Raw genomic sequence first — 26,774 nt, forward strand, 5'->3', positions numbered from 1 at the left:
AGATAGATAGATAGATAGATAGATAGATAGATAGATAGATAGATAGAGCAAGCATCATTAACTGGGCATGGTGGCACATACCTGTGGTCCCAGCCACTTGTGAGGCTGAGGTGGGAGGATTGCTTGAGCCCGGGAGTTTGAGGGTGCAGTGAGCCATGATCATGCCACTGCACTCTAACCTGAGTGAGTGAGCAAGACCTACTCTTCAAAAAATATAGATAGATGGATAGATACATAGATAGAGCAAATATAACAATCAAAACAAGTCAAATTGTTGACTTGATAAGGAAGACATACAGTGGTGTCCATTGTACTATTCTTCCAATATTTTGGTATGTTTGTAAATTTTCATTTTGAAAACTGTTGGAGAGGATATGTGGAGGATAGATATATGATAAAGCAAGCATAGCAAAATGTTAATGAGGATCCTAGGCAGTGGGTAATTGGGTGTTCACTGTAAAATTCTTTGAATTTTTCTGTATGTTTGAAAACTTTCATATTAAACTGTGGGGGCAAAAAACTTGAAAAAAAATCACAGCTTGGTATCCTCCGCTACCATTCCCAATCCATCTTACTGTGCTCTACTTTTTATTTTTTCCATGGCACTTATCACCATATACACAGCAGGTGTATATGCTGAATAATGTTTTCTTCAACATCATTTTGTTTTAACGTTGATGAGGGAAAAAAAAAAAACAACCCAAACGATTCCTGGCCAGAGCCACTGTCTGTGTGGAGTTTGCACACTCTCCCCATGTATGTGTGGGTTTTCTCCGGGTATTCCAGGGTACTGCACTTCCTCCCACATCCCAGTGCACGTTAGGTGAATTGGCGTGTCTAAATTGTCCCAGTGTGAGTGAGTGTGGGTGTGTATGTGAGCGCACCCTGTGATGGAATGGCATCCTGTCCAGGATTGGTTCCTACCCTGTACCCTGAGCTGCTGTGATAGGCTCTGGCCACCCTTGACCCTGAACTGAAATAAGCAGATTGAAAAATGAATGAATGAATGGATGGATGCATGGATGGATGGATGGATGGATGGATGGATGGATGGATGGATGGATGGATACAGAGTATTGTAAAATAAAAATTTGTAAAGTAGTTGATAATCATACAAATGCATAATAAACTATGAGGTAAGAAAGTGCTCATCGAGCTCACCATATTCGTGATTGTTTGCTTTTGAACTGCATGATGGTAGGGAGGTGCTCCTTACAATTTTCACTTTGCATACATTTATTCCTTGATTCAACCCACCACCACTTCCACTGCTGTCACTCACTGGTTCACCAAAAATTAGGTAATTATTTACTTGTTTTCATTAATCTTTCTATATGTATGCATAGCTCATATTTATTTCAATGTTTAATATCAGAAGTGTTTTGGGTCTTTATTTGGAAGCTTGGTGATGTTTTGTGACCAGAAGTATGCTGTAGGAACTTAGCTCTTGTTTATATTAATTGGCCTATGGTAAAATTGGTTTTGTTATACGTTGTTTCACTTAGTCACAGTTTCCAAGGACCTACCAATGACGTTAAATGAGGACCTACTGTACTACATAATTCACTTATTTATTGTGTTTATTTTTGTCTGTGTCCTTTCACTAGGAGGTAAGCTCCCCAAGGGCAGGGATTTGTTCTGTTTGTTCTGTTTTATTTTGTTTGCTGCTATATCCCCAAATCCTACAACAGTGTCTGGCACATAGCAAGTGTTCCATGCATATTTGTTGAATTAAGAATGAATCTCTGAGGGCCGGGGACAGTGGATCACACCTGTAATCCCAGCACTTTGAGAGGCCAAGGTGGGTGGATCACTTGGCGTCGGGAGTTCGAGACCAGCCTGGCCAACGTGATGAAACCTCATCTCTACTAAGAAAATACAAAAATTAGCTGGGCGTGGTAGCAGGAGCCTGTAGTCCTAGCTACTCGGGAGGCTGAGGCAGGAGAATCGTTTGAACCTGGGAAGCTGAGGTTGCAGTGAGCTGAGATCATACCACTGCACTCCAGCCTGGGTGACAGAATGAGAATCCATCTCAAAAAAAAAATAAATAAATAATCTCTGTATCCCTAATACCTAGGTCAAGGTCTTGCACAGAGTAGGTGCTCAATGAATATTTGCTGAATTGAACTGAGATGTAAATTCTGCAGGAGCACTTAGAATAGACCTGTCATACTAGAGCGGTTCACAGCATGGACTCTGGAGTCAAATAATCAGGATTTGCATCCTGATTCTGTCACTTCCAGCTGTGTTACCTAGCTGTGTTAACATCTTTGAGCCTCAATTTCTCATTGGTAAAATGAAGATAATAATAGCATCAGCTTGGTAGGATTTGGGTTTGCATGTTATGCACTTAGGACTTTGTAAAGACCCAATAATTGGTAGCTAAAATCAAAACAAGAACTGCAAAAAAGATAGTCTTTCTTGTACGTCATCCTTCCTCCATTCATCCGACGAGCTGAGCCAGGAGAGGGTAAGGAGATGTCCTTGGACAAGTATTCCTAAGCTCTCTTCCAGACCCATAGAAGGGTTTCTCTCCCTTCTTACCTTTTCACCTGTCCCGGACTCTCGTCTTGATATCCTGAAGTTCCTTCCCCCATCATAACCATGCAGGGGTGGAGTGGAGGAGATAGGGGTTTGTGGGCCAGGGACAAGGACTTAGAGCTTTCTGTTAATCCCTGATCTAGGGTTGAGTTCTTTACTGGTGACGGTAGAAGGTCAAGTGTGAGGTCACAGTAATTTCAGGGCCTAGAGACTGAGAGAACAATAGTCTTGTGTAGGAGGCATTGACAGGACAGCAGGCCTCACATGCTGCCTTCTTCCTTGGTCCCCTGTAAGAGAAAGCACCTCCCTCATCCTGCTCCAACGTCCCTTCCGTCCATCCTGCTACCTCGTCTTTACTTCTGGTGTCCCCAGCTCAGAGCAAGCCTGGGGACCCATTGAGCATCTCCCTGCAACTCCCTCTTGGAAGTGGGGTGGGGTGGAGTGGGCAGAGGACAGGCTAAAATTGGCGATATAAGGGCACAAAATCGGGTGCCTGAGCTCTCTGGTGGCCCACGTCCTCTGCCCCCGCCCTAGGGCCAACAGTTCCCTAGAGATTGGGGGAGCTGAGGCTGAGCCTGGGGGCGCCACTGCCTCTGTTCCTTTAAGTAGCCTCTGTTTAGCATTCCTGCCGCTGCCGCTGCCGCTGCCGCTGCCTGCCTCTGCACGCTGATTGGCTGGAATCAACTGAGAAGGGAGCCAGGGAGAGATGCTCTTGACTCCACTCAGATCCATCCTGGGGACCAGAGCAGAAGCGGTCCTCACAGCACCCATTCTCTGCTTGAGCTCCCGCTTCTTCTTTGCCGCTGGGCCTCGGCCCAGAAGCCACGACGGGCGACACGGAGCCGCCAGTGCTGGAGGGGGAGCCGTGGGTGCGGGGCAGCGTGGGGGCCGAGGCCCCGGGACGCCCGCCCGGCCCCAGGCCCCGCTCAGCCCGGGCGCCCCCACGGGTGCCCCCCCCTTCTTGGTCCGAGCAGTGTGAGTGTGCCCGGGAGCCCGGCGGCGGCGGCGGCGGTGGCGGCGGTGGCGGCGGCGTGGAAACCGGCGTGGGCTGGGGGGTCCGAGCCGCGGGGGGCAGTGCCATGCACAAGCACCAGCACTGCTGTAAGTGCCCTGAGTGCTATGAGGTGACCCGCCTGGCCGCCCTGCGGCGCCTCGAGCCTCCGGGCTACGGGGACTGGCAGGTCCCCGACCCCTACGGGCCAGGTGGGGGCAACGGCGCCAGCGCGGGTTATGGGGGCTACAGCTCGCAGACCTTGCCCTCGCAGGCGGGGGCCACCCCCACCCCTCGCACCAAGGCCAAGCTCATCCCCACCGGCCGGGATGTGGGGCCGGTGCCTCCTAAGCCAGTCCCGGGCAAAAGCACCCCCAAACTCAACGGCAGCGGCCCCAGCTGGTGGCCAGAGTGCACCTGTACCAACCGGGACTGGTATGAGCAGGTATGGACCAGCGGAGGGGGGAGCGGTGGGGCAAGCCAGGAGGGCTGGAGAGTGGGGGCCTAGAGGCCTGGGATGCAGTAGGGGTCGCTGGGGCTCCAAGCCTGTGGACCCCGAGCCCTAGCATTGCAGCTGGGCAAAGAGAGGCGGTGGGAAATGTGTGGTTCCCTGTGTGTGTCTGTTTGGGGGTCTCCATTAGAAGACTGGGAGGAGCCGTGTGTCAGGGGGTAAGGGCATGGCGGAGGGGCACATTTTCCTGTGTGGGGGAATTGGGTTTGTCTCAGTGTGGGGGTTTGGCAATGTCTCTGTGTCTGGCAGGGGGCGGGAGGTTCTGCGGGGGCTGTGTGTGGTGTGTGTCTCCACAGGAGGGGAGGAGGGGGCATGGTGCTCTGCGTAGGGGGGACATATGTGTGTGTATGTATGTTGGGGTGTGTGGAGGAAGGCAATGGAGCTGCCATGAATCCATGTGGAGGAGCCCATGTGCCCGGCTCGCTGAGCTTCATCCCTCGATGCCATGAGTCCCTCTCCGTCCCAGTCCCTTTGTGTGTGAATGTGCACATGGATGTGTGGAGATGTCACTCTGAATGTGGAGAGGTCTCTGTAGAGGAGGCTGCAGGGATGGCTGTGTTTGTGTGTGTGGCTACATGTATATGTGTGTGAGCATGTGGCTGCAAGAGTGTGCACGCGTGTGCCTGGTGTGTGTGTGTGTGTGTGAGTGTGTGTGTGTTTGTATGTGTTGTCTCTGGTGAGAGGCGCTTGACAAGCAAGGGAGGGGAGAGGAAGGAGGCGAGAGACACGTCCCAAGCAAGGCTGAGAGGCTGCTGAGAAGGACGGACTCTTTTGTCCAAGCAGCTCTGAAGTGTGTGTGCCGGGGTGGGGTGGCGGGGGGGAGGGGGGGAGATTTGAAGGAACTGAAGGAAGCTTCCTCGCTCTAGAGCAGGCATGGTGCCTGGAGCCGGCAAGGGGCAGCTGCCCTGGTGCAGGGACTGGCCCCAGTGGGGCATGTCCCCCTTGGGTACCTCCAGATGTGAGAGGGCTTAACCCCCCAGCCCTGACTTGGCACAGCTTGGGAGCCCCTGGGTGCTGGGCACAACTCCGGCTTCCACTCCCAGCCTAAACTGCCAGCTTAGAAAATGGAAGGAGCATCTGTGGGAGAAGCAGCAAAATGGAGGCTGGGCTGGCAGAGCCAGGTCCCTGGCATGCAAGGCGGAGGGCCTGTCTGGTTATCGGCTCTGCAGCTCCTAGGGTGGGGTGAGAGGAAGAGGAGGCTTTGCTGTTGAGGGCAGGTGATGACTTCCCCAAGCTAGTGACCGTTCTGGCTGCCTCTGTCCTCTGGGGATAGGATGTGCTCTCACTCAGAGGCAAAGGTGGGGACTTCCTGGGGAGAAGAGCCCTCAGTTCTGGCCTTCCGTCTGTCCACACTTACAGCTTCCCCACATCTCTTGCCTTGGCCTCTTGCCCTTTCCAGCGAGTCCCTCTCTCTCCTTTGCCCCCTCTGTCCTGGAGGCCTTTCCCTTGCAAACACCCTCTTATGCTTGTCCTGCCCGGCTGGGAGACAGGTGGCAATCCCAGGCTGGACCAGTTGGCCAAGGTTTCTTTGCCAGGGCTGATCCCTGGATGGCTCCTGGCCCTGAGAACAAGGTCCCTGAGTAGGGGTGGGGGCTAGAGGGTGGACCACTGGGAACGGGAAGCCTCTGGGTACCACTTGGGCTGGGCTTGAGGCATGGCTTGTCACATGTGGGCACACATGGTACACCAAATGCACACAAGTGGCCACATGGGTGTCCCTTTGCTTATGTGTCTGTTGCATGGTACTTAAGGCAGCTGTGTTGGTTTCGGGTCTCTAAGGAGCCTTCAGTTCTTCTTCCTGGGGTCACAGACCAGGGTAAGGCTGCAGCTGGAGTCCTCCCACCAACTCCCACAGCTGCAGGGCCAGCCCAGAAATGGTGGAGGCATGATGAGCTAGTCCTCTCTCCCTCTCCTCCTCTGTGCTTCATGAAGCCAAAGCTGTGTGGGGTGGAGGTGGGATGGGGGAAGCACAGCAGGACATGTGGAGGAGCCCCCACCCTGGTTTCCAGCTCCCCGCTTCTGAGGAGGAGGCCAGAGGTCAGGGAAGGCACAACACAGCCAGAAAAAGGTGGGGGAGGGGTGCCAGGATACCTGGGGAGACAGGCAAGAGGGCTTCTCCATTCTTGGAGGTGAAAGTGGGAGCCAGCAGGCAGGTGCTGCTTGTATGTCCAGAATCACATTTTCACTTGACAAATGGATACACACGTGTCCTGTCTGGGAGGCCATCTCTGTGGGTTGGCCAAATCACCCCTGTGTTTCTGACCCCTTCCCTTGCCTCTTCTTGCATGGCTACTGCATATTGAAGACCACGGACTCTGCTGCCAATCAGTCTGTGGGTCACCAACTTCTCCCTCATGGGGAATCTTGTCTACCCTCCTCCAGTCCCACCCTTGGCTTTGTCTCTGACTCCTGACCAGATCCCACCCTCGCCCTTTCTGCTGGGAAACAGAAAGGGCTCAGAACCAAACATCCTTTGGTAGAAAATGGATTAGGACTTTGACTCCTTCTGCCTATTTGAGGAATTGGGTTCCTGGAGTCCAAGAAAGAGGTATAGAGTGAAGACTCACGAGGTGCTCCAAAGTGGGGCAACTGTCCTTTTTCCCATGAGCTCTGCTGGGGTATGGGGATGAGTGACCAAAACATCAGTGGCCTTAAGAGCTTACTGTAATCAAAGAACACCTGGAGATCCCATTGCTCTGTCACTAATTCCCAGTGTGCCCTTAGGCACATCCCATGTCCTCTCTGGGCCTCCGTGTCACCTACTGTCACATAAAGGGGATAGGACAAGATGATGTCTGCTGTCCTTCCAGTTTGGACACAGTGGAAGTCTATGATCCCCCAGTCAGGGAGAACTGTGGTTCAGAAGGGGAAGGGTTATCTGTCTAGGCCAGTGGGTATCCCCTGTGGACACTGGGTGTGGCATGGTTTGCCCGCCATGCTTCATCTCTGCCATCCCTCTTAGGCCAGGCCTGCACCCCTCCTAGTGAACCCTGAGGCACTGAAGCCCAGCCTCTCGGTGAGTGCACCACTGGCTGGCTCAGTCTCAGACAATTGATCTCGGCTAAATGAGCGGCTGGGTTTGGGCTGATATGGTTGGAAGCAAAGCAGGGGTTGGGGGGGTGAGTGAGGAGCGGCCTCTTTCAGGTCAGCCTGTCCTCATCGGTGGCCAAGAGGTGACCTGGGGTGCACTTGGGCTCTTCTACTCTGTGGTAGTGGGGAGGAGGCAGGTTGACCAAGGGGCAGATGGCTGGAAGGGCAGGGGGCACTAAGGGAACTGCCTGTGTCTCCCCCTAGGTGAATGGCAGCGATGGCATGTTCAAATATGAGGAAATCGTACTTGAGCGAGTGAGTCTGCCAGTGGGGAAAAGCGGAAAGGGAAGCAGAGGGTTGGAGCCAGGAGAGGGGAGACCCCTGAATCATGGTTTCGAGACCCATGGGGGGACCTGAATTAAGAGGATGGAGAAACAGCAGCCCTCAGAGGCCGCTTCACTGCATCAATCAATCAACCCACTAACAAATATTAATTGACCTTGCTCACTGAGGCCTGGGGAATTGGGGAGGGGATGGGTTTCCCAGAACGATCAGCAGAGGCTGGGTTTCTGACAAATGTGCCCAGCCTGCCGTGGCCCCTTCTGAGGCCTGGAGAACTAGCTCTGGGACATAAGGAGAGATGAGGTACCCAGAACTCTCCTTTGTGCTCTCAGAGTGAACAGACTGTGCCTTTCCACCCACTTCTGCAGGGCAACTCTGGCCTGGGCTTCAGTATCGCAGGTGGCATCGACAATCCCCATGTCCCTGATGACCCTGGCATCTTTATTACCAAGATTATCCCTGGTGGAGCAGCTGCCATGGATGGGAGGCTGGGGTGAGATGGCCTGGAAGCAGGGTTGTGGGTGGCAGGGACAGGATCGAGATGAGGGGAGGGAAGCCTGCCTGGCAGGATGACCCTTCCATTAGATCTGAGGGCGGGGTGGGAGGGCAGAGGAGGGGAGGACAGAGAAGTGGGAGGAAGCAGGAGAGGGGGTGGAGGGGTGGGGGCACAGTGTCATGCCTCTCGGGCTTCCCCCGCAGGGTGAATGACTGTGTGCTGCGGGTGAATGAGGTGGACGTGTCGGAGGTGGTACACAGCCGGGCGGTGGAGGCGCTGAAGGAGGCAGGCCCTGTGGTGCGATTGGTGGTGCGGAGGCGACAGCCTCCACCCGAGACCATCATGGAGGTCAACCTGCTCAAGGGGCCCAAAGGTGCGGCCCTCCAGGTTCCTGTGCTCCAGCCAGAGCCTTAGGCCCCAGATCCCATCTTGCCCCATAGGGAATTGGAAGGGAATGGCCTTACTCCTTGCCTGACTCCCCCTGTTCCAACTCACAGCCTGTTTTTTTTGACCTCAGGCCTCACCCTTACTCATCTCGGGATGGCCATCTTAGCGTTTGGATCCCCCGGGGGGAGCTCCTGTGGGGCCAGTGGGTTGGCTGGGGGAGGGGGCTTGGATTTGGGATTGACAACACTTTAACCTCTCCTTGTGGCCCTCTCCCACCCCCTGCTGGCTCCCGCTCAGGCCTGGGTTTCAGCATTGCTGGGGGTATTGGCAACCAGCACATCCCAGGAGACAACAGCATCTACATCACCAAGATCATTGAGGGTGGTGCTGCTCAGAAGGATGGACGCCTACAGATTGGGGACCGGCTGCTGGCGGTGAGACAGACTTCACGGGGATGCCCAAATGGTAGGGTAGGGAGGAGGAGCTCCAGTACCCCTCACTCCGCCTAAAACTCACTAAGGGATGAGGCATCATGGGGGAATTTCAAGAGTTATCATCTGTGTTGTGTTTGCCCAGATACAAAGGCCCTAATTCTTTCTGTGGCCAGGGTCTTGCCCTATCCCCTACCTCCTGCCTCTGCTCCTCATAGCACTATACTTGGGCCTCTGTTAGCATGCTGTTGAATTTCACTGAAAAGGCATCCCTCGGGTTCCCTGGAGAAGCCTCTCCTTCTCCCAAGTCCCAGCCTGAGGCCTCTCCTCTTGTAGGTGAACAACACCAATCTGCAGGATGTGAGGCACGAGGAAGCTGTGGCCTCACTGAAGAACACATCTGATATGGTGTATTTGAAGGTGGCCAAGCCAGGCAGCCTCCACCTCAACGACATGTACGCTCCCCCTGACTACGCCAGCAGTACGTACTCATCAGCCCCTGTCCCTGGTCTAAAGCTCTGTCCCCTGGTTTCTGGAGGGGAAGTTCATACCCCTTGTTAAGAGAGGGCAAGCAGCTTTGCTCAGTGGTGGCACTGTAGCAGCCAGTAAGGTTTATCTGAGGCACCATTATTGCTAATTGAAAACTTTGCTCAGTACCCCACCGTGAAGACTTGCCATAGAGTCAGCATTGGCAATTTTTGACAATTTCTATGGAGAGTAAATTTTAAAAAGAGGACAGAGAGAAGCCGCAGAGGATAGTGCACAGAACTGAGTCCAGATCCCAGTTCTGTCTTTTTTTGTTTTGTTTTGTTTGTTTGTTTGAGACAGAGTCTCGCTCTGTCGCCAGGCTGGAGTGCAGTGGCACGATCTCAGCTCACTGCAACCGCCGCCTCCCGGGTTCAAGCAATTCTCCTGCCTCAGCCTCCTGAGTAGCTGGGATTACAGGTGCCTGCCACCACGCCTGGCTAATTTTTTGTATTTTTAGTAGAGACAGGGTTTCTCCATGTTGGCCAGGATGGTCTCGATCTCCTGACCTCGTGATCCACCCGCCTCAGCCTCCCAGAGTGCTGGGATTACAGGCTTGAGCCACTGCGCCCGGCCCCCAGCTCTGTCCCTTAGAGCTGGGTGCCCTTAGACAAGTCCCTTTCACCTGTTTTTTGTTTCCTCTTTGGCAAAAGGGAGCTAATGATGTATGTGCTGCCTTCCTCATAGGACTGCTGCAAGGATCAAATGAGATCATGGATGAGAAAGCCCTTGGAAAACTGTATTAGGCTATAGAGATGTGAGGGATTATTATTAGTCACACCTCTAGTCATGTCTTTCTTTGTAGACTGCCTTGACTTCAGCTCTTTCTAAGACTCACAGGAGTGAGCCAAGGATTTAGAAAGGGACTGCGGAGGAGGAACCCTGGGTGGCGGGTGGATGGAGTGGGGAGGTGCGGCCTGAGGAATCAGCATCCCTTGGTCTCTTTTGCACCTGAAGTGGGGTGTGGGGGAAAGTCCTTGAGGAGTTTGGGGTACCTCCCTGGACCAGTCTCTGAACTTTTCTCTCCCTTTCTTGATTCCAGCTTTTACTGCCTTGGCTGACAACCACATAAGCCATAATTCCAGCCTGGGTTATCTCGGGGCTGTGGAGAGCAAGGTCAGCTACCCTGCTCCTCCTCAGGTTCCCCCCACTCGCTACTCTCCTATTCCCAGGCACATGCTGGCTGAGGAGGACTTCACCAGGTAAGACCCCGCCCCCAACATCCCATTCAATCTACCCAGAAATTGGAGAGGGGAGGAATCCGTTTCTGGCCGGCCACAGGCTCCTTGTAGTACGGCAAAGAAGAGGATAAGGCCCTCATCACTCCCGGCTTTGGGGTCCGAGGCCTTCTCTCAGGAACTTGGGGACCTAGAGAGGGACAGAAGTGGCTGCAGGGACAAGCTCTACCATCAGGGGGAGTGCCGAGTGAGTGGCCCCGGTCCAAAAGTGCAAATAAAGAAAGGATGGGGTGGAGCGTTTAGGGGGCTGAGGAGGTGAGGGCAGCGGAGTTTCCTGCCCTGAGATAGTTGCAGCCCTCTCTGCTGCAACCATTTCAAATTAGAGAAGAAAGCAGTTCAGCTGGTGGGGCTGGCGGGACTCTGACCGGCCCGGTGGCCTCGCCGGCAACGGCCCCGCCCCGCTGGCGGCGGCGGCGGCGGCTGCGCGGGGCCTGGAACTGGTCGGGCCGGCCGGGGTTCCGGGGGACGGGTTTGCAGGGTGGGGCCCGAGAGGCTGGCGGGCAGGCAGCAGTGGAGCCGGAAGGGTAGGCGGCCAGGGGAGAGACAGAGGAGCTATGGAGAGGGCCCGCAAGTTCTCGGGCTCCGGCTTGGCCATGGGCTTGGGCTCCGCCTCCGCTTCGGCCTGGAGGAGGGCTTCGCAGAGGTGGGCCTGGCCGCTCCGCTCCCTGCGGCCCGGAGGGGATGCCAGGTAGGAGTGGAGGGCTAAGAGCAAGAGCATCCGGGACTCGGAGGGAGCCTCGCCCCTGAGACTGGGAGCAAGAAAGGAAGAGTCTTGCGTGGGGCTTTGGGCTCCTCCGAGGAGAGATGCTTGTAACAAGTGAAGGCGGTGGGCCGGGAACGTGCCCTGGGAGTTGGACCGATGACACTGTGACCTTTTACAGAGGGCTTCCTTAGATGTGGTTAGTTTTACTCGCATTTTTCATGTGCTTGTCTGCTTTCTTCAGTTTGGATTCTAAACTCCTTTTGGGGACCTGGGATCCCCCTAAGAACCCAGGTGCTGCAACCCCCTGGGGCTACATAGTGTTAGCTGCTGATTAAATATGTTGTTGGGGCAGCAGGTACGAGGGGTCATACTTGATGGGTGAAATTTTGAGACTGCAGAAGAGTATCTGTGAAGTAAGTGTGCACATCCTGTGGATGATGAGTGCAGTCAACCCCAGGGTGACTCCACTACCCCTAACTGCTCCCTCTTCTTGTGGTCCAGGGTCCATCACACGGGTTGGTAGGATAGGAGAATCTGGGAAGGAAGAGGACCAGTGAATGGGCCTGAGATGTGGTCTCTGGAGTTCAGGGTAGGGATTTGTTGACCCGAGAGGGTAGGGGACTGTCCACTGGGAAGTTGACTGCAAGCCCTTGGGAAGAAGGGAGGGAAGAGGAACTGAAACTTGGCACCTGACAGAACAGCAGCCAAGCAGGTTTCAGGAGACAAAGGGAGGCTCAGGGTATCATACATAGGGAACCACGTCCTTATTCCCTACAGCAAGTATGGACCTTGTTCCAGGCTGGCCCTCAAAGGACAACAGTCCATATCTACCTAGTCCTGACTCCTCCTTTCTTTCCCACCAGAGAGCCCCGCAAGATCATCCTGCACAAAGGCTCCACAGGCCTGGGCTTCAACATCGTAGGAGGAGAGGATGGAGAAGGCATTTTTGTCTCCTTCATCCTGGCAGGAGGCCCAGCTGACCTGAGTGGGGAGCTGCGCAGGGGAGACCGGATCTTATCGGTGAGGAGACCAAGGAGAGGTGGGAGGATGGGAACCGTGCCAGTCTAAAATGGAGAGCGAGAGACCTAAGTTCCTCCGAGGAATGCTTCTTGAGATGAGGGGAGGGCTAGGGACTGGAGAAAACTTACCTTGTTTTTATAGACATCCTTAGTGACAGAGACCGGGACCAGACTTATCTTTGAGGAGGAAATGAATGCTCTTGGATCTTAACCCTGATTGGCATTCGACCTTTACGAAGATAATTGTTACACTAGAGATGTCGTATCCTTTAGGCCTTGTTTTAGGGGCAAGGTTGTAATATTGGGAAAGGCATCTAAACAGGCTTAGGGGTGGGGTACCCATCTCCCTCTCCTAACTGCTAGTGCAGAGGACCCCCTTTCTTGCTTTTGGGGTGGCTCACAGCTTCTCTCTTTGGACAGGTGAATGGAGTGAATCTGAGGAATGCAACTCATGAGCAAGCTGCAGCTGCTCTGAAACGGGCCGGCCAGTCAGTCACCATTGTGGCACAGTACAGACCTGAAGGTAGGAGAAGAGAAGGTGGGAAGAGATGACGTGGGGGAGTTACACTTATATTACGTGTTGGCTTTTTGCCATCCTAGGTAACAAAGCCACTTGACCAGGTCCCTTCTACCTAGGGCAGTAACCTCTTCCTCTCTCCTTTTCCTGCTGGGTAGGGGTTGGTTTGGGCAGCTTGAAAGCATCAATTAAGTCGGCTGATGTGGGCTGCAGTGCAGGAGAAGGCCAGTAGTGGGCAGCAGCCTCCGGGAAGCAGCATCCAAAGATTAGGGCGACTGGAAAGAGGGGAGGGGGTGGAGGGCCCACAGGAGAAGACTGGGAACTGTGTGCCCTGGAAGAGGAGAGCAGCCCTTGGTTAGAAGGACCTCAGGTAGAAGAGATCCGACCTCTTAAGAGATCTTGGGCCAAACCTCCGACCCCCACTCCCCTTCCATCATCATGATGACCGTGAAAGACCCGTAAACGCGCTGAAAAGGTGATACTATGCCCTTGGGATAGGCCAGCTGGAGTCGACTCCCTCCCCTCCGGGGGGCCTTCTTTGTATTCTCAGTGAGCAGTCCTTGGCTGGGGCGAATGGGCGGGGCTGGTCATGCAAATAAAGGCGTTTGATTGGCTGGGGCCGACCGAGGCCCAGGTGCCGAGGTGAGCCGCGGGAAGGCGCGCCCTAGCCTGCGGGCCAGTGGAGTGGCCATTGGCCGGCTGAGGGCGGCCTCCAGCCGCATGCCCCGCCCCCGACCCAGGAGGAGGGCGGCGGGCGCCCCTCCTTCCCCCCATCGCGCGCCTCAGGCGTCTCCTCCTCCTCCTCCCTCCTTCCCCCTCCTCTCTCCTCCCCTCCTCCCGCGCGCCCCGCTTTGTGTCCGTGGTCTCCCGCGCGGGACGGAGGGACTGGCCGGAGCTGGCGCTTTCTCAGCACTAGATCTGGACTCCGACCCGGCGCCAGGTGAGGTGGGGCGGACGGGGGTCAGGCCCCCTCGCCGTCCCCCCTAACCTCTCTACGGCTCTGGTCTCAGCCTCTTTCCCAACACTGCGTCCCCCAACTCTGCCCTCTCCCCCGAATGCCTTCGTTGCATGCCCCCAGCCTCCTTCTGAGACCCTCCTCAGGGCCCCTCGGAGCGCCGCGCGGGGCTCAGCGCCCACTCACCCTACACTGGGCCCAGTCTGGCCTTCACCTCTTGGCCATCACCTCTCCCCCACAGCGAGCTGTGCCCACTTCTCGCCCCAGGGCCTCTGTCCTGTCTCAGCCCCCTTCCTGCTGGCTGCTGCGCCCCCAAGCAGCTCCCTAATCCCTTGCCCTAGAGGAATTTTCTAAATCTTCCCCTCCCCCGACACCCATTTCTCCACTCAACCTGGCCACCTCTGAGAACAGCCGCGACCGGCTTGGTATTCTGCCCCCTCCCTTTTGTTTGCAAGGGATTCGTACCATTCCCGACTTCTTTCGCCTCCTCCTCCCCTTTTGTCCCCTAGGGCTGCAGCGCCTGGGCTCCTGGGACACCTAGGCCCTGTGGGCCGGTTACTAAGGTGGAAGGGACCGACCTCTCCCTGGCAGGTGCTCTATTTCCGCGATGAGAGGGGGAGAGGCTGGGAGCCCTGTCGCCAAGCCGAGAGGGATGGAAAGAGCCTACCTTTGTCCTTTCCGTTCCCCTCCCCCCATGCTCCTTCAGTGCCTCAAGATCCTGAAGGGAAAGAAGAGAGAGCCTGCAACCTTTTCCACGAGGCTCTTCTGATCGAGGACAGAAGTGTAGGGAGGTAACTCACAGGAGAGAGAGCTTGTTGGTCTGAGGTAATGAGAGAGAGGGATGCAAGTGGACACTTTGAGTCATTTCTCTCCTTGTTTGGTTTTCAGCTTACTGATGAGGAACGCACCTTAGGGATATATTTTTTTTTTATGATTTATGTGTGTGATGTTCGCTTTCCAGTACAGAGCTAACCGTCTGATTTTTATTAGCAACTAATATTTATGCATTTCATGCCCACAACTTAGACAACACAGGTTCTGCAAAGGAAATGGTTTTTCTTGCGTATTTGTGTGTGTATGTTGTAGGAGAAATTGATGTTTCTTTCGGTTTTGCTCTCTGATGTTGGGCACATGGAAACAATACTGTGAATTGTGTGTGGTGGGGGTATGCTGGATACTAGTGACTACATATTTCTATGACTTGTTAGGGGAATGCAACTGGCTTGCGTAAAAAGCTGCAAGTTGTCCAGGGTAAGGGGATTCCTGCAGTGTTTATTGCTCTCTGAGCATATTTCTGAGAGTTTATAATGTAGGTTGAGGTGCTGTTTTATGCTAGTTCTTTCTACTACTTGCCAAATAAGGCCTTTCTTCTCTTAGGATTTAGGTGAACCACTGTTGTTAAGGCTCTGCCACCCCAATCAATCTTACTTCCTCCTTTGGTTTGGTAAATCCAGCAAGTCCCCAACATGCAAAGGCTTTTTTTTTTCCCTTTGAAAACAGATCCCTGGAGACTGGTCTAGAGGGACTGTCAAGCATTCTGTGTTGGGCTCTAAATTTTCTTTGGTAAAGTGCTAGTTTTTAAAAATAAGGACTCCATGTTGATCAATTTATAAATAAGTGTGGTTCTTCAGAGGATTGCATCACGGTGGGTATTTACAAAATGAATAATCCAAATACATGTATGTTGGTTGGCAAGAGACTTTGCATGTGATTGGCCAAGTAAGTGTTCATTACTTGAATTTTTTTCTTCACGTGAATGTGAGAGCTGGAAAGGATCAAGTGGTCCAATTCCTCATTGTGCATACTGAAACAATGACAAGAGAGCCAAGATATAACTTGTCTAAGAAGGGAAAGTGGCTGAAGGTCAGCATCAGAGGGTCAGCAAATCAGCTTAACCCTGAGGTCTACCAGTTGGGACAGACCATGCTTGTGAACACCTGAGGGACCTAACAACTAGTTAAAAGTGGAGGAGCAACAGGAAGGAGACTGGGGAATTAACAGAGGAGAGACTAGGAAGAGTGTAAGGGAAAGAAAGATGGATGTGGAGGGGAAGGTTAGAGTGATCTCCATGGTGGCCTCTGAGGCACCTTTGCCAAACCAGTGCAGCCTTTACCTAGATAGCCTTTAGCATGAGAGATTTAAACAATAGGTTTGACTAATAGAACAATCAGAGTAAGACAATTTGTCTCCTTTTTAAAATGGTGTTATTGAGAGATAAGTCATTTACCATACAGTTCCCTCATTTAGATATATATTTCAGTGACTTTTAGGTATAGTTGTGCCTCCATCACCACAGTACGTTTTAGAACTTTTTTTTTTTTTTGAGACAGAGTCTCGCTCTGTCACCCAGGCTGGAGTGCAGTGGCGCGATCTCGGCTCACTGCAAGCTCTGCCTCTCGGGTTCAAGCGATTCTCCTGCCTCAGCCTCCCCAGTAGCTGGGACTACAGGCGCCTGCCACCACGCCCGGCTAATTTTTTGTATTTTTAGTAGAGATGGGGTTTCACCGTGTTAGCCAGGATGGTCTCGATCTCCTGACCTTGTGATCTGCCCGCCTCGGCCTCCCAAAGTGCTGGGATTACAGGCGCGAGCCACTGTGCCCGGCCTAGAACTTTGTGTGTGCGTGTGTGTGTGTGTGTGTGAGACAGTGTCAGGCACTGTTGCCCAGGCTGGAGTGCAGTAGCACGATCTCGGCTCACTGCATCCCTCCGCCCCTCAAGCTCAAACCATCCTCCCACCTCAGCCTCCTGAGTAGCTGGGACTATAGGTGTGCGCCACTACGCCTGGCTAATTTTTGTGTTTTTTGTAGAGATGGGGCCTGGCTAATTTTTGTATTTTCTGTAGAGATGGGGTTTCACCATGTTGCCCAGGCTGGTCTTGAACTCCTGGGCTCAATCATTCTTCCTGCCTTGGCCTCCCAAAGTGCTGGGATTACAGGTGTGAGCCACCATGCCCAGCCTAATTTTTGTATTTTTAGTAGAGATGGGGGTTTGCCATGTTGCCTAGGCTGGTCTTGAACTCCTGAGCTCAAGCAGTCTACCCACCTTGGCCTCCCAAAGTGCTGGGATCACCGCTCCCGGCCTAGAACATTTTCCTTACCCCTCTTCTTTTAATACATAAAAGGTGTGCAAGCATTAGAAAGATGATGGGTTTAGGACAATTGCTTCCTAATGTTCCTCCCCTGGATACTTAGAGGCTGGTGGCAACTTGAGAATGCTCTGTGAGATTCTTTTTTTATTTGTTAATTTATTTGTAGAAACAGGGTCTCACTATGTTGCCCAGGCTGGCCTCGAACTCCTGGCCCAAGTGATCCTCCCACCTCGACCTCCCAAAGCACTGGGATTACAGGCGTGAGCCATAATGCCCAGCCAAGATTCTTTCAAATACCTGGTTTGCTTAATGTGGGTTTAACCCATAATGAAGTATAGGAACTGTGTCTTTCTATTTGAACTTTGTATTGTGCCTAGCATGGGTGCTTTACAGGTGTTTTTATGACGAGGCTTTGGAAAATATTAAAATAGAAATAGAAATGCTAAGTGATAAGATACAGTGAGAGATGCTATTTAATGGTTTCACTCCTGATTGCTCCAAACGGTTATGGACACAGCAATCCTACCTATTAGCTAAAAATAGCATGATGTTCTTGGACGTGTATAATACTGCTTAAAATTCAATTGAAAATTTAAACAACTGGCTCTTGGCAAAGGCTCTCTTAAAATCTATTCTAAAACGAAAAATATTTTTCTGTGACTTGTGGAATTGTCCCACCAAGGGAAGGATGGGTTATGTGTTAGAACATTTTGAGATCTCCTACATTTTCCCCATAGTGACTTTATGTCAGCCTCTGTTTATAAACTGATCTAGTATTTTTCTTGAAAGCCCTTTTGTTTTTAGAGTAGAAACTGATCTCAAAAACAGGAGGTGAGCCAGAAATTGGTCATTAAGGTAGCTTAACTAGGAAATGATCCTTTATGACCAGTCTTTTCGGGAATGTAAATCCAGGCAGGCTGGCGGTACAAGGAGTGAGAGAGAATGAGAGTATTTCTGTAAGTTATTTTAAGGTGCTGAATAAGCATACTTTTACCATGGAAACACCTTTGGGTAAGGCCTGGAAGAGTTAGAAATCAGTGGTGATAATAACTTGAAAGCATAAAAGGGATATTTTCCCCATAACATTTAAGTAACCATTCTATCTCCCCCGTTTTGAGAATGAAGGATGTAAACGTAACTGCTATCCTATCAGCATTGAAAGCACAAAGGTGAGAGTATACCAAGGCAGAGAATCAAAGTTCTGAAATTCCTGTTGCCATCTTAAAAGAAGGCAAGGTAAGGAAGAAAGAAAATGATTTCCTATCAGCAGCATTTGTACACTGTGAACAATTTGAAGGCAGCTAGTATTACATTTATCTTTGTGTCCCCAGCGTCTAGTATGGAGCCTGGCAAATAGTTTGTTGAATTATTATCTCTGTTTCAGATACTTTTATCAGCATTAATCTTCAGAATATCCCTGTGGATTAGGTGGCATTATCCCCATTTTACAAATAAGGAAAGTGAGGGTCAGAGTGGTTGAGTAACTTGCTCAGGGTCACACAGTCTGTAAGGGACAGAATAAAAGTTTGAGTACAGATTTCTGGAGAAGTTCTTTGAGTCCAGGGCTTTTGTCACTAGGCCACAACTATCTCCCTACCCAGATATATCTGGCTACAGCAGAAGATATCACTCTGAGACTCTTCAAGTACCAGAAGCTGTCAACAAATGGAGTATAAATGAACTCCCAGGCTGGGCGCGGTGCCTCACACCTGTAATCCCAATACTTTTGGAGGCCAAGGTGGGTGGATCACGAGGTCAAGAGATCGAGACCATCCTGGCCAACATGGTGAAACTCCATCTCTACTAAAAATACAAAAATTAGTTGGGCGTGGTGGCGTACGCCTGTAGTCCCAGCTACTCAGGAGCCTGAGGCAGGAGAATCGCTTGAACCCGGGAGGTGGAGGTTGCAGTGAGCTGAGATCGTGCCACTACACTCCAGCCTGGTGACAGAGCCGAGACTCCGTCTCAAAAAAAAAAAAAAACAACTCCCAAATCTCAGCTTTTTAGTCTTGATGACCATAAACTCCTGCCCCAAAGGAAGAAGTAACTTGAGGGTAGATGGCCTGCTGGGAAGCCTGAGGGAGATCCCTTTTCCTGCAGAAGGAAAGTGGATTTAGGAAGACTACCGGGGAATGATACTGTTGGGGGAACCCCAGGAGGAGCCAAAAGATGGGAGTTGGTTTTCCTGACTTAATAGTAAGTGTGTGCAGGCTTAAGGATATTAATGGAATAAGCAAGCATTTTTTAATTCTTTAAGTGAAATGGAGTTGTATTTGTCATTCATTTTTTATGACCTTACGATTCACTCATTTAAGAATATACTTAAGCAGTTTTTAGAATGTTCACACAGTTGTGCAACCATCACCACAATTGATTTTAGAATTTTAATCACCCCTGTATGCTTTAGCTGTCACCCTTCATCTCCCCATCCCCCTCATGTCTAAGCAACAACCAATCTATTATACTTTTTGTCTCTATGGATTTGCCCAATCTGGACATTGCATGTAACTAGATTCATATAATATGTGACTGGCTTCTCTCACTTAGCATAATATTGTCAAGGTTCATCTGTGTTGTACATGTATCAATACTTCATTCCTTTTTATAGCTGAATAATATGTCATTATATGGATATACCACATTTTGTTTATCGGTTGATGGACATTTGGGTTGTTTCCACTTTTTTGCTATTATGAATAATGCTCTGTGAACATCTGTGTGCAAGTTTTTGCATGGACATGTTTATATTTCTCTTGAGTATATATACCTATCAGTGGAACTGCTGGATCATATGACAACTCTGACCTTTGGTGGAATGGCCAGGCTGCTTTCCACATTTAGGCTGCAACATTTTACATTCCCACCAGTAGTGTGTAAGGGTTCCAATTTCTCCACATCATCCCCAACACTTGTTATTGTCAGTCTTTTTGATTCTAGCCATCCTGGTAGGTGTGAAGTGGTATCTAATTGTGGTTTTGATTTGAATTTTCCCCCATGGCTAATGTTGCGCATTTTTCATGTGCTTATTGTTTGCTATTCACTTTTGTTTTGCTTGGTCCCCTGATTGATTCTCTTGATTCTCTCTCTGTTTCCAAATTGACTTGAGACCAGAGCAAGTCAACTATGTTATTAGGCAACTAGAAAGAACCAGGAAGATAACTACTTCTCACTCTGACTTCTTTGTGTGCTGGAGGGGTTTAAGGCTTTGGTGTAGATAATTTTAGCTTAGGAATGCTGATCTGATAAAAATGATACAGCCCCACCCCCCTTTTTTTGAGACAGAGTCTCACTCTGTCACCCAGGCTGGAGTGCAATGGCGCAATCTCAGCTCGCTGCAACCTCCGCCTCCCGGGTTCAAGGGATTCTCCTCCCTCAGCCTCCCAAGTAGCTGGGATTACAGTCACCCACCATCATGCCCGGCTAATTTTTGTATTTTTGTAGAGACGAGGTTTCACCATGTTGGCCAGGCTGGTCTTGAACTCCTGACCTCAGGTGATCCGCCCGCCTTGGCCTCCCAAAGTGCTGGAATTATAGGCATGAGCCACCATGCCCAGCCAGGGGCCTACCTTTTTAACAAAAAATTGCTGATTGAGATATAATTCACATGCTACAATGCACTCATTTAAAGGGTACAACAATTTTTAGAATTTTTAGAGTTGCGCAACTGTCATCACAATCAATTTTAGAACATATCACCCCAAAAAGAAGCCCTGACCCCATTAGCATTCACTCCTCATCCCCCCTCCGCACCCCACCCCCCAGCCCTAGGCAACTACCAATCTACTTTCTGTTTTCATAAAGTTGCCTCTTCTGGCCAGTTCATATAAATGAAATCATGCAATATGTGGCCTTTTGTGTTTGGCTTTTTTCACTTAGCATAATGTTTTCAAGATTCATGTGTGTTATAGCATGTATCAGTACTTAATTCCTTTCTTTCTTTCTTTCTTTCTTTCTTTCTTTCCTTCCTTCCTTTTTTTTTTTTTTTTTGAGACAGAGCCTCACTCTGTCGCCCAGGCTGGAGTGCAATGGTGTGATCTCGGCTCACTGCAACTTCTGCCTCCCAGGTTCAAGCGATTCTCCTGCCTCAGCCTCCTGAGTAGCTGGGACTACAGATGTGCACCACCATGCCTAGCTATTTTTTGTGTTTTTGGTAGCAATGGGGTTTCGCCATGTTAGCCAGGCTGGTCTCAAACTCCTGACCTCAGGTGATCCACCCACCTCGGCCTCCCAGCCTCCCAAAGTGCTGGGATTACAGGCGCAAGCCACCGTACCCAGCCACTTGATTACTTTTTATGGCTGAACAATATTTCATCCTATGGTTATGCCACATTTTGTCTATCCATTCTTGAGTCGATGGACATTTGGGTTGTTTCCACCTTTTGACTATTGTGAATACTGCTGCTATGAACATTAATATACAAGTTTTTGTGTGAACATGTTTTCAGTTCTCTTAGGTGATATATACTTAGGAGTAGAATTGCTAGGTCATAGGTAACTTAGTGTTTAGCATTTTTGAGGAACTGTCTGGCTTTTTTTAAAAGTAGCTACACCCTTTTAGGCCCAGCCCTGTTCTATATACTTAGAAAAGAAAAAAAGATTAAGTTTTCTTTTCAGTTTTACCCCCTGGAGCTGAACTTCATATGTGTGTGTTTGTTTTGGGCTTTTCTTTATTCTATGTAACCCAAGGACATGGTGCTAGATTTAGTAAAGCACTCTGAATTTAGCTGGTCAGGTGCTTTCTCGTCTTTGTTAGATGGTTTGAGGCAAAATCCTAGGAGCTTTGGTGTCTGTAAAACATCAGTTCTTCCTGATAGGGTAGAATGATTAGAATAACAGTAATGAGAATGAGTTATTTATTTTATTTTATTTTTTCGAGACGGAGTTTCACTCTTGTTGCCCAGTCTGGAGTGCAATGGCGCAATCTCAGCTCACTGCAACCTCTGCCTCCTGGGTTCAAGTGATTGTCCTGCCTCAGCCTTCCAAGTAGCTGGGATTACAGGCATGCACCACCACGCCAAGCTAATTTTTATATCTAGTAGAGATGAGGTTTCATCATGTTGGCCAGGCTGGTCTCAAACTCCTGACCTCAGGTGATCCACCCGCCTCGGCCTCCCAAAGTGCTGGGATTACAGGCTTGAGCCACTGTGCCAAGCCTGAGAATGAGTTATTTCCTACTTAACTGTAGCTTTTTAGGATTTCTTTTTTGTTTAATATGTTGCTTGTTGAAATCTTGACTCTGATATTGACACTGTTACTTTGTTTAAAGCTTTAGTCTTATATTGCACAATAGGGTAATTGTTTTTTGTAAAATATATCGATTTTGCTCCTTTTATGTAAGAATGTATATATGTATGAAATCTATATATATATAAAATCTTGGCAGAGGAGCCAAGGCCCTGGGTTCTGACTTAAAGTAGCTGAATGATCTTGACTAGTCAACCTTCCTCTTAGGGACTCAGTGTTTTGATCTATAAAATGAGGAGACTGTGCAAAATGGTCACTAATGTCTAACTCAAATTCTGTGTCAGATAAGTGGTAGTGAGTTGTGAATGCAATTTACAAGTTCCTATTTGTACCTGGACTCTTTTTTATCATTTAAATTAGGGATGGGGTCTTGCTGTGTTGCCCAGGCTGGTCTTGAACTCTTGGACTCAAGTGATCCACCCACCTTGGCCTCCCAAAGTGCTGGAATTATAGGCATGAGCCACTGCACTCAGCCCCTTTTTTAATTTTAATTTTAATTTTATTTTTTTGTATAGAGACAAGGTCTTACTATGTTGCCCAGGCTGGTCTTGAACTCCTGGGCTCAAGGAGTCCTTCCACCTCAGCTTCCCAAAGTGCTAAGGTTACAGGTACTGCACCCAGCATAGACTTTTATTTCCTTCCTTCCTTCCTTCCTTCGTCCCTTCCTTCCTTCCTTCCTTCCTTCCTTCCTTCCTTCCTTCCTTCCTTCCTTCCTTCCTTTTTTCTTTTTCCTTTCCCTTTCCCTTTCCCTTTCCTTTCTCTTTTCTTTTGTCTTGCTTTGTCACCCAGGCTGGAGTGCAATGGTGTGATCATGGCTCACTGTAGCCTCAAATTTCCTGAGCTCAAGTGATCCTCCCACCTCAGCCTGCCAAGTAGCTGGGACTACAGGTGCGTGCTACCACACTCTGCTAATTTTTGTATTTTTTGTAGAGACTGGGTTTTGCCATGTTGCTCAGGCTGGTCTTGAACTCCTGAGCTCAAGTGATTCCCTCGCCTCTGTGTCCAACAGTGCTGGGATTACAGGCTTTGAGCCACCACCCCCGGCCAAGACTCACAGAGTCTTGCGCTAGTAACAGTCTTGCTTTTATGAGGGTCTTGTCTTCCCCTCTTGAAATGGACTTTTGTTTATTTTTTGCTGAATTTAGGTATCTTTAAAAAAGCAGGCCGGGCGTGGTGGCTCATGCCTGTAATTCCAGCACTTTGGGAGGCCGAGAAGGGTGAATCACTTGAGCCCAGGAATTCGAGACCGGCCTGGCCAAAATGGTGAAACCCCATCTCTACTAAAAATACAAAAATTAGCCAGGCTTGGTGGTACACCCCTGTAATCTCAGCTACTCAGGAGGTTGAGGCAGGAGAATCTCTTGAATCTGGGAGGCGGAGGTTGCAGTGGGCCGAGATGGCACCACTGTGCTAAAAAAGCAAAGGCCCTAGAGATTTTATGATTTTTCTACTTGATGAAATTAAGTGATAAAAAATTTGACTAGAAAATTAACATATTTTGTATAAATATGTACATTAGGGGCCTAAGTAGACGTCCTTTGGATTTTCAAAAAGGAGAGAATTATGCAAATTTCGGGTTAAAGTCCAGGGTAGATTAAGAGTTGTTTTGTAAATATTCAGAAAAAGAAGTGGTGAGCACTAGGAACTGGTATTGGTTCACCAAGGACAAAAAAGTCTTGTCAGCCTGATCAAATTTTCTTGATGGATGGGGTTATTGGGCTGTAGATTAGGGAAATATGGTAGATGTACTAAATCTAGATTTCTGCAAGGCATTCACAAAACTTCTTTGGTCTACTTTTGGACAAGATAGCTGGGTGATAATAGTGATAATATGTTTAACTGGACTTGTCTGGAACTGGTTGAATGAATAGTCCCAGAGGAAAATGATTAATGAAGCCAAGAGCAGTGTGGAGAGAAGTTTCTAGTGCATGTGTGTCCTGGCTTTGTCCTTGAGCCTATCCTGTTCTGTCTGCTTTCCCATTCTCTTCAAATTATATTTTTCTCCTGCATTTAAAAGTATATTACATTTAGATTTGTGGAAAATTGGAAAATACAGAAAAATACAAAGTAAAGTAAATTCAAATCATCTGTAAAATTATATCCAGAGATAACCACTGTTGTATGTGTATATTTCTGTGTATTTCCCTCTAAACTTTTATATATTTATATTACATATATCATATAATATGTTTGTATCTATCTGTTTTAAGAATGAGATGATTGGCTTTAAGCAGTTTTATGTTCTTCCCATTAACTTATGAACATTTTCCTAGCTCACCATATATTTTTTGAAAAAATGGTTTTTAATAGTTAAATAATATTTCATCGTGTGTGCCATAATTCGTATAACCATTCCCCTGTTGGTGAACATTTAGATTATTTCCAATGTTTTGATATTACATGAAACATTCTGATTGATATCCTTGTATACAGTTTTTGTGAATCTCTGATTATGTTCTGAATAGATTTTTTTAAGGTGGAATTATTGGATCAAAGGGTATGAACATGCTTAAGGTTTTTGATGTATTTGGCCAAATTAGCTTCCATTTCCACTGACAGTATAAGAATGTCTATTTCAAGATCCTCACTAACGTGGAGTATTATTTTTTAAGACAATTTCTGCAAATTTGATAGGTTAAAAATGTTATTCTTTAATTTGTATTTTAATTTGTATTTCTTTTGTTAATAATAGAGTTGAACATTTGTGTGCAAGTGTTTCTTGGTCATTTGTGTGTGTGTGTGTGTGTGTGTGTGTGTGTGTGTGTATTGCCTGTTCATACCCTTTCCCCACTTTCCTATTGGGGTGTGTTCATCAATTCTTATTGATATATAAAAGCCTTAATATGGTTAGAATATTAATTCTTTGTCATATATATTGCAAAGACTTCTCCCAGTTTATAGTTTGCTTTCTTTTTTTTTTTTTTTTTTTTTTGTGATTGAGTCTTGCTCTGTTGCCCAGGCTGGAGTGCAGTGGTGCGATCTCAGCTCACTGCAACCTTCGCTTCCCAGGTTCAAGTGATTCTCCTGCCTCAGCCTCCCGAGTAGCTGGGACTACAGGCATGCGCCACTACACTCGGCTGATTTTTGTATTTTTTAGTAGAGAGGGGGTTTCACCATGTTGGCCAGGCTGGCCTCGAACTCCTGGCCTCAAGTGATCTATCCACTTCAGCTTCCCAAAGTGCTGGGATTACAGGCGTGAGCCACTGCGCCCAGCCTGTTTTTTAATTTTATCTTGATGTACAGATGTTTCATATGTTTTTATGTGGTCAAATCTATTAATGTTTTGTATATTTTGCCTGTGCCCAGAGGTTTAGAAGGGCCTTCCCTACCTGAGGGCAAATAAATACCATCCGAGTTTTATTCTAGTTATTTAATATTTTTGTTTTTGTATTTGTTATTTTTTTAGAGACAGGGTCTGGCTTTGTCACCCAGGCTGGAGTGCAGTGGCACAATCATAGATCACTGCAACCTTAAACTCCTAGGCTCATGCGATCCTCCTGCCTCAGCTTCCCAAGTAGCTGGGACCACAGGCACATGCTACCAAGCATGGCTAATTTTTGTGGTTTTTTGTAGAGATGGGGTCTCACTGTGTTGCCCAGGCTGGTCTCTCAAATTCCTGGCCTCAAGTGATCTTCCTGCCTTGGCCTCTCAAATCACTGAGATTACAGCCAAGAGTCACTGTGCCTGGCCTGTTTTTGCATTTAAAATCTTAACTTGCCTGGAGTTGATTTGTGATGTAAGTAGGGTACTAACTTAATTTCTTCCAAATGTTAATGAATTACCTCAGTACCATTTGTTGGATAATCCATCATTTCTCTGCATTTTTGAAGTACCACCTTTATTATAAATAAAATTCTTTTATACACACACACACGATTTGGACTTTAATATTTTACTCTGGGATTATCAGTTACTGAAAAATGACCATAGGTGTTTTGACAACTTAGATGAGAAGAGTATTTCTCCAGGTCCCATTTTCTGAGTTTCTTCCACAGAAACTTGACTTAAAGGAGATTCAGTTGAGTTTGTGATCCTGTGGGTGTGACAACTGTGAAGAACATTTGAATCGAGACTCTCCATTGACCTGGTAAAACATAGAAATTGGTTACATTAACTCCAGTTGTCAAACTTCATCATAAAATGTGTGTGTTTTAGTTATTGTGTTATAGTATCTCTGTTAAGTGGAAAAGATTCTTCTTAACAAGTGTACCCACCACCTGGAGAACAGGGAAAAGGTACAAATCTGTCTTTATTCTCACGTTTTTTGGATGAGGTATTTTGTCTTGGTGGTCTTTATGTATACTTTGACTTATGGGTTGCAAGAACCAAAGACTCTATTAATCTTTCATTTGAATATGCTATATGAAATTGCTTTAAGATATAGAGAAGGCCCTATTGAGGCTTTTACCCTATCTGCTGGGCGATCCGGAATAGGTGAGAAGGCAAGATCCTGTGAATACCTTTTCTTAGTTTGATGTGAGATCAAGGCATTTTTCATTCCAGTCATTTTAGACTAGGTAGATGTTTTTTTTGTTTGTTTGTTTCGTTTTTGTTTATGAGATGGAGTCTCACTCTGTCGCCCAGGCTGGAGTGCAGCGGCGCGATCTCAGCTCACCACAACTTCTGCCTCCTGAGTTCAAGCAATTCTTGTGCCTCAGCCTCCTGAGTAGCTGGGATTACAGGTGCCCGCCACCATGCCCAACTAATTTTTGTATTTTTCGTAGAGATGGGTTTTCACCATGTTGGCCAGACTGGT

At 48.8% G+C, this 26,774-nt stretch overlaps 1 protein-coding gene and 1 non-coding gene across 6 annotated transcripts in view; both read left to right on the forward strand.

Moving 5' to 3' along the window:
* The first annotated feature begins 3,240 nt into the window (after positions 1–3,240).
* Positions 3,241–26,774, forward strand: part of DLG3 (discs large MAGUK scaffold protein 3) — a 59,657-nt gene continuing 36,123 nt past the window's right edge. The window contains exons 1-9 of one of the 5 annotated variants that reach the window (XM_032757136.2): positions 3,241–3,977; positions 7,338–7,388; positions 7,784–7,908; positions 8,115–8,284; positions 8,596–8,732; positions 9,066–9,210; positions 10,297–10,456; positions 12,059–12,215; positions 12,635–12,737. In XM_032757136.2, the coding sequence (XP_032613027.1) occupies positions 3,621–3,977; positions 7,338–7,388; positions 7,784–7,908; positions 8,115–8,284; positions 8,596–8,732; positions 9,066–9,210; positions 10,297–10,456; positions 12,059–12,215; positions 12,635–12,737 (1,405 nt within the window). In that variant the 5' untranslated portion in view covers positions 3,241–3,620. Of the gene's footprint in view, positions 3,978–7,337; positions 7,389–7,783; positions 7,909–8,114; positions 8,285–8,595; positions 8,733–9,065; positions 9,211–10,296; positions 10,457–11,046; positions 11,181–12,058; positions 12,216–12,634; positions 12,738–13,433; positions 13,672–26,774 lie in introns of those variants that run through there. The other 4 variants (XM_032757134.2, XM_032757135.2, XM_032757138.2 and 1 more) reach the window with 4 other exon arrangements.
* On the forward strand, positions 9,303–9,446 carry LOC116812420 (U4 spliceosomal RNA). Its single transcript, XR_004370701.1, has one exon. It is a non-coding gene; the product is annotated as a U4 spliceosomal RNA (small nuclear RNA).

Source organism: Hylobates moloch, unplaced genomic scaffold (assembly GCF_009828535.3).
Source record: "Hylobates moloch isolate HMO894 unplaced genomic scaffold, HMol_V3 SCAFFOLD_7, whole genome shotgun sequence".
In the NCBI taxonomy this organism is placed as follows: Eukaryota; Metazoa; Chordata; class Mammalia; order Primates; family Hylobatidae; genus Hylobates; species Hylobates moloch.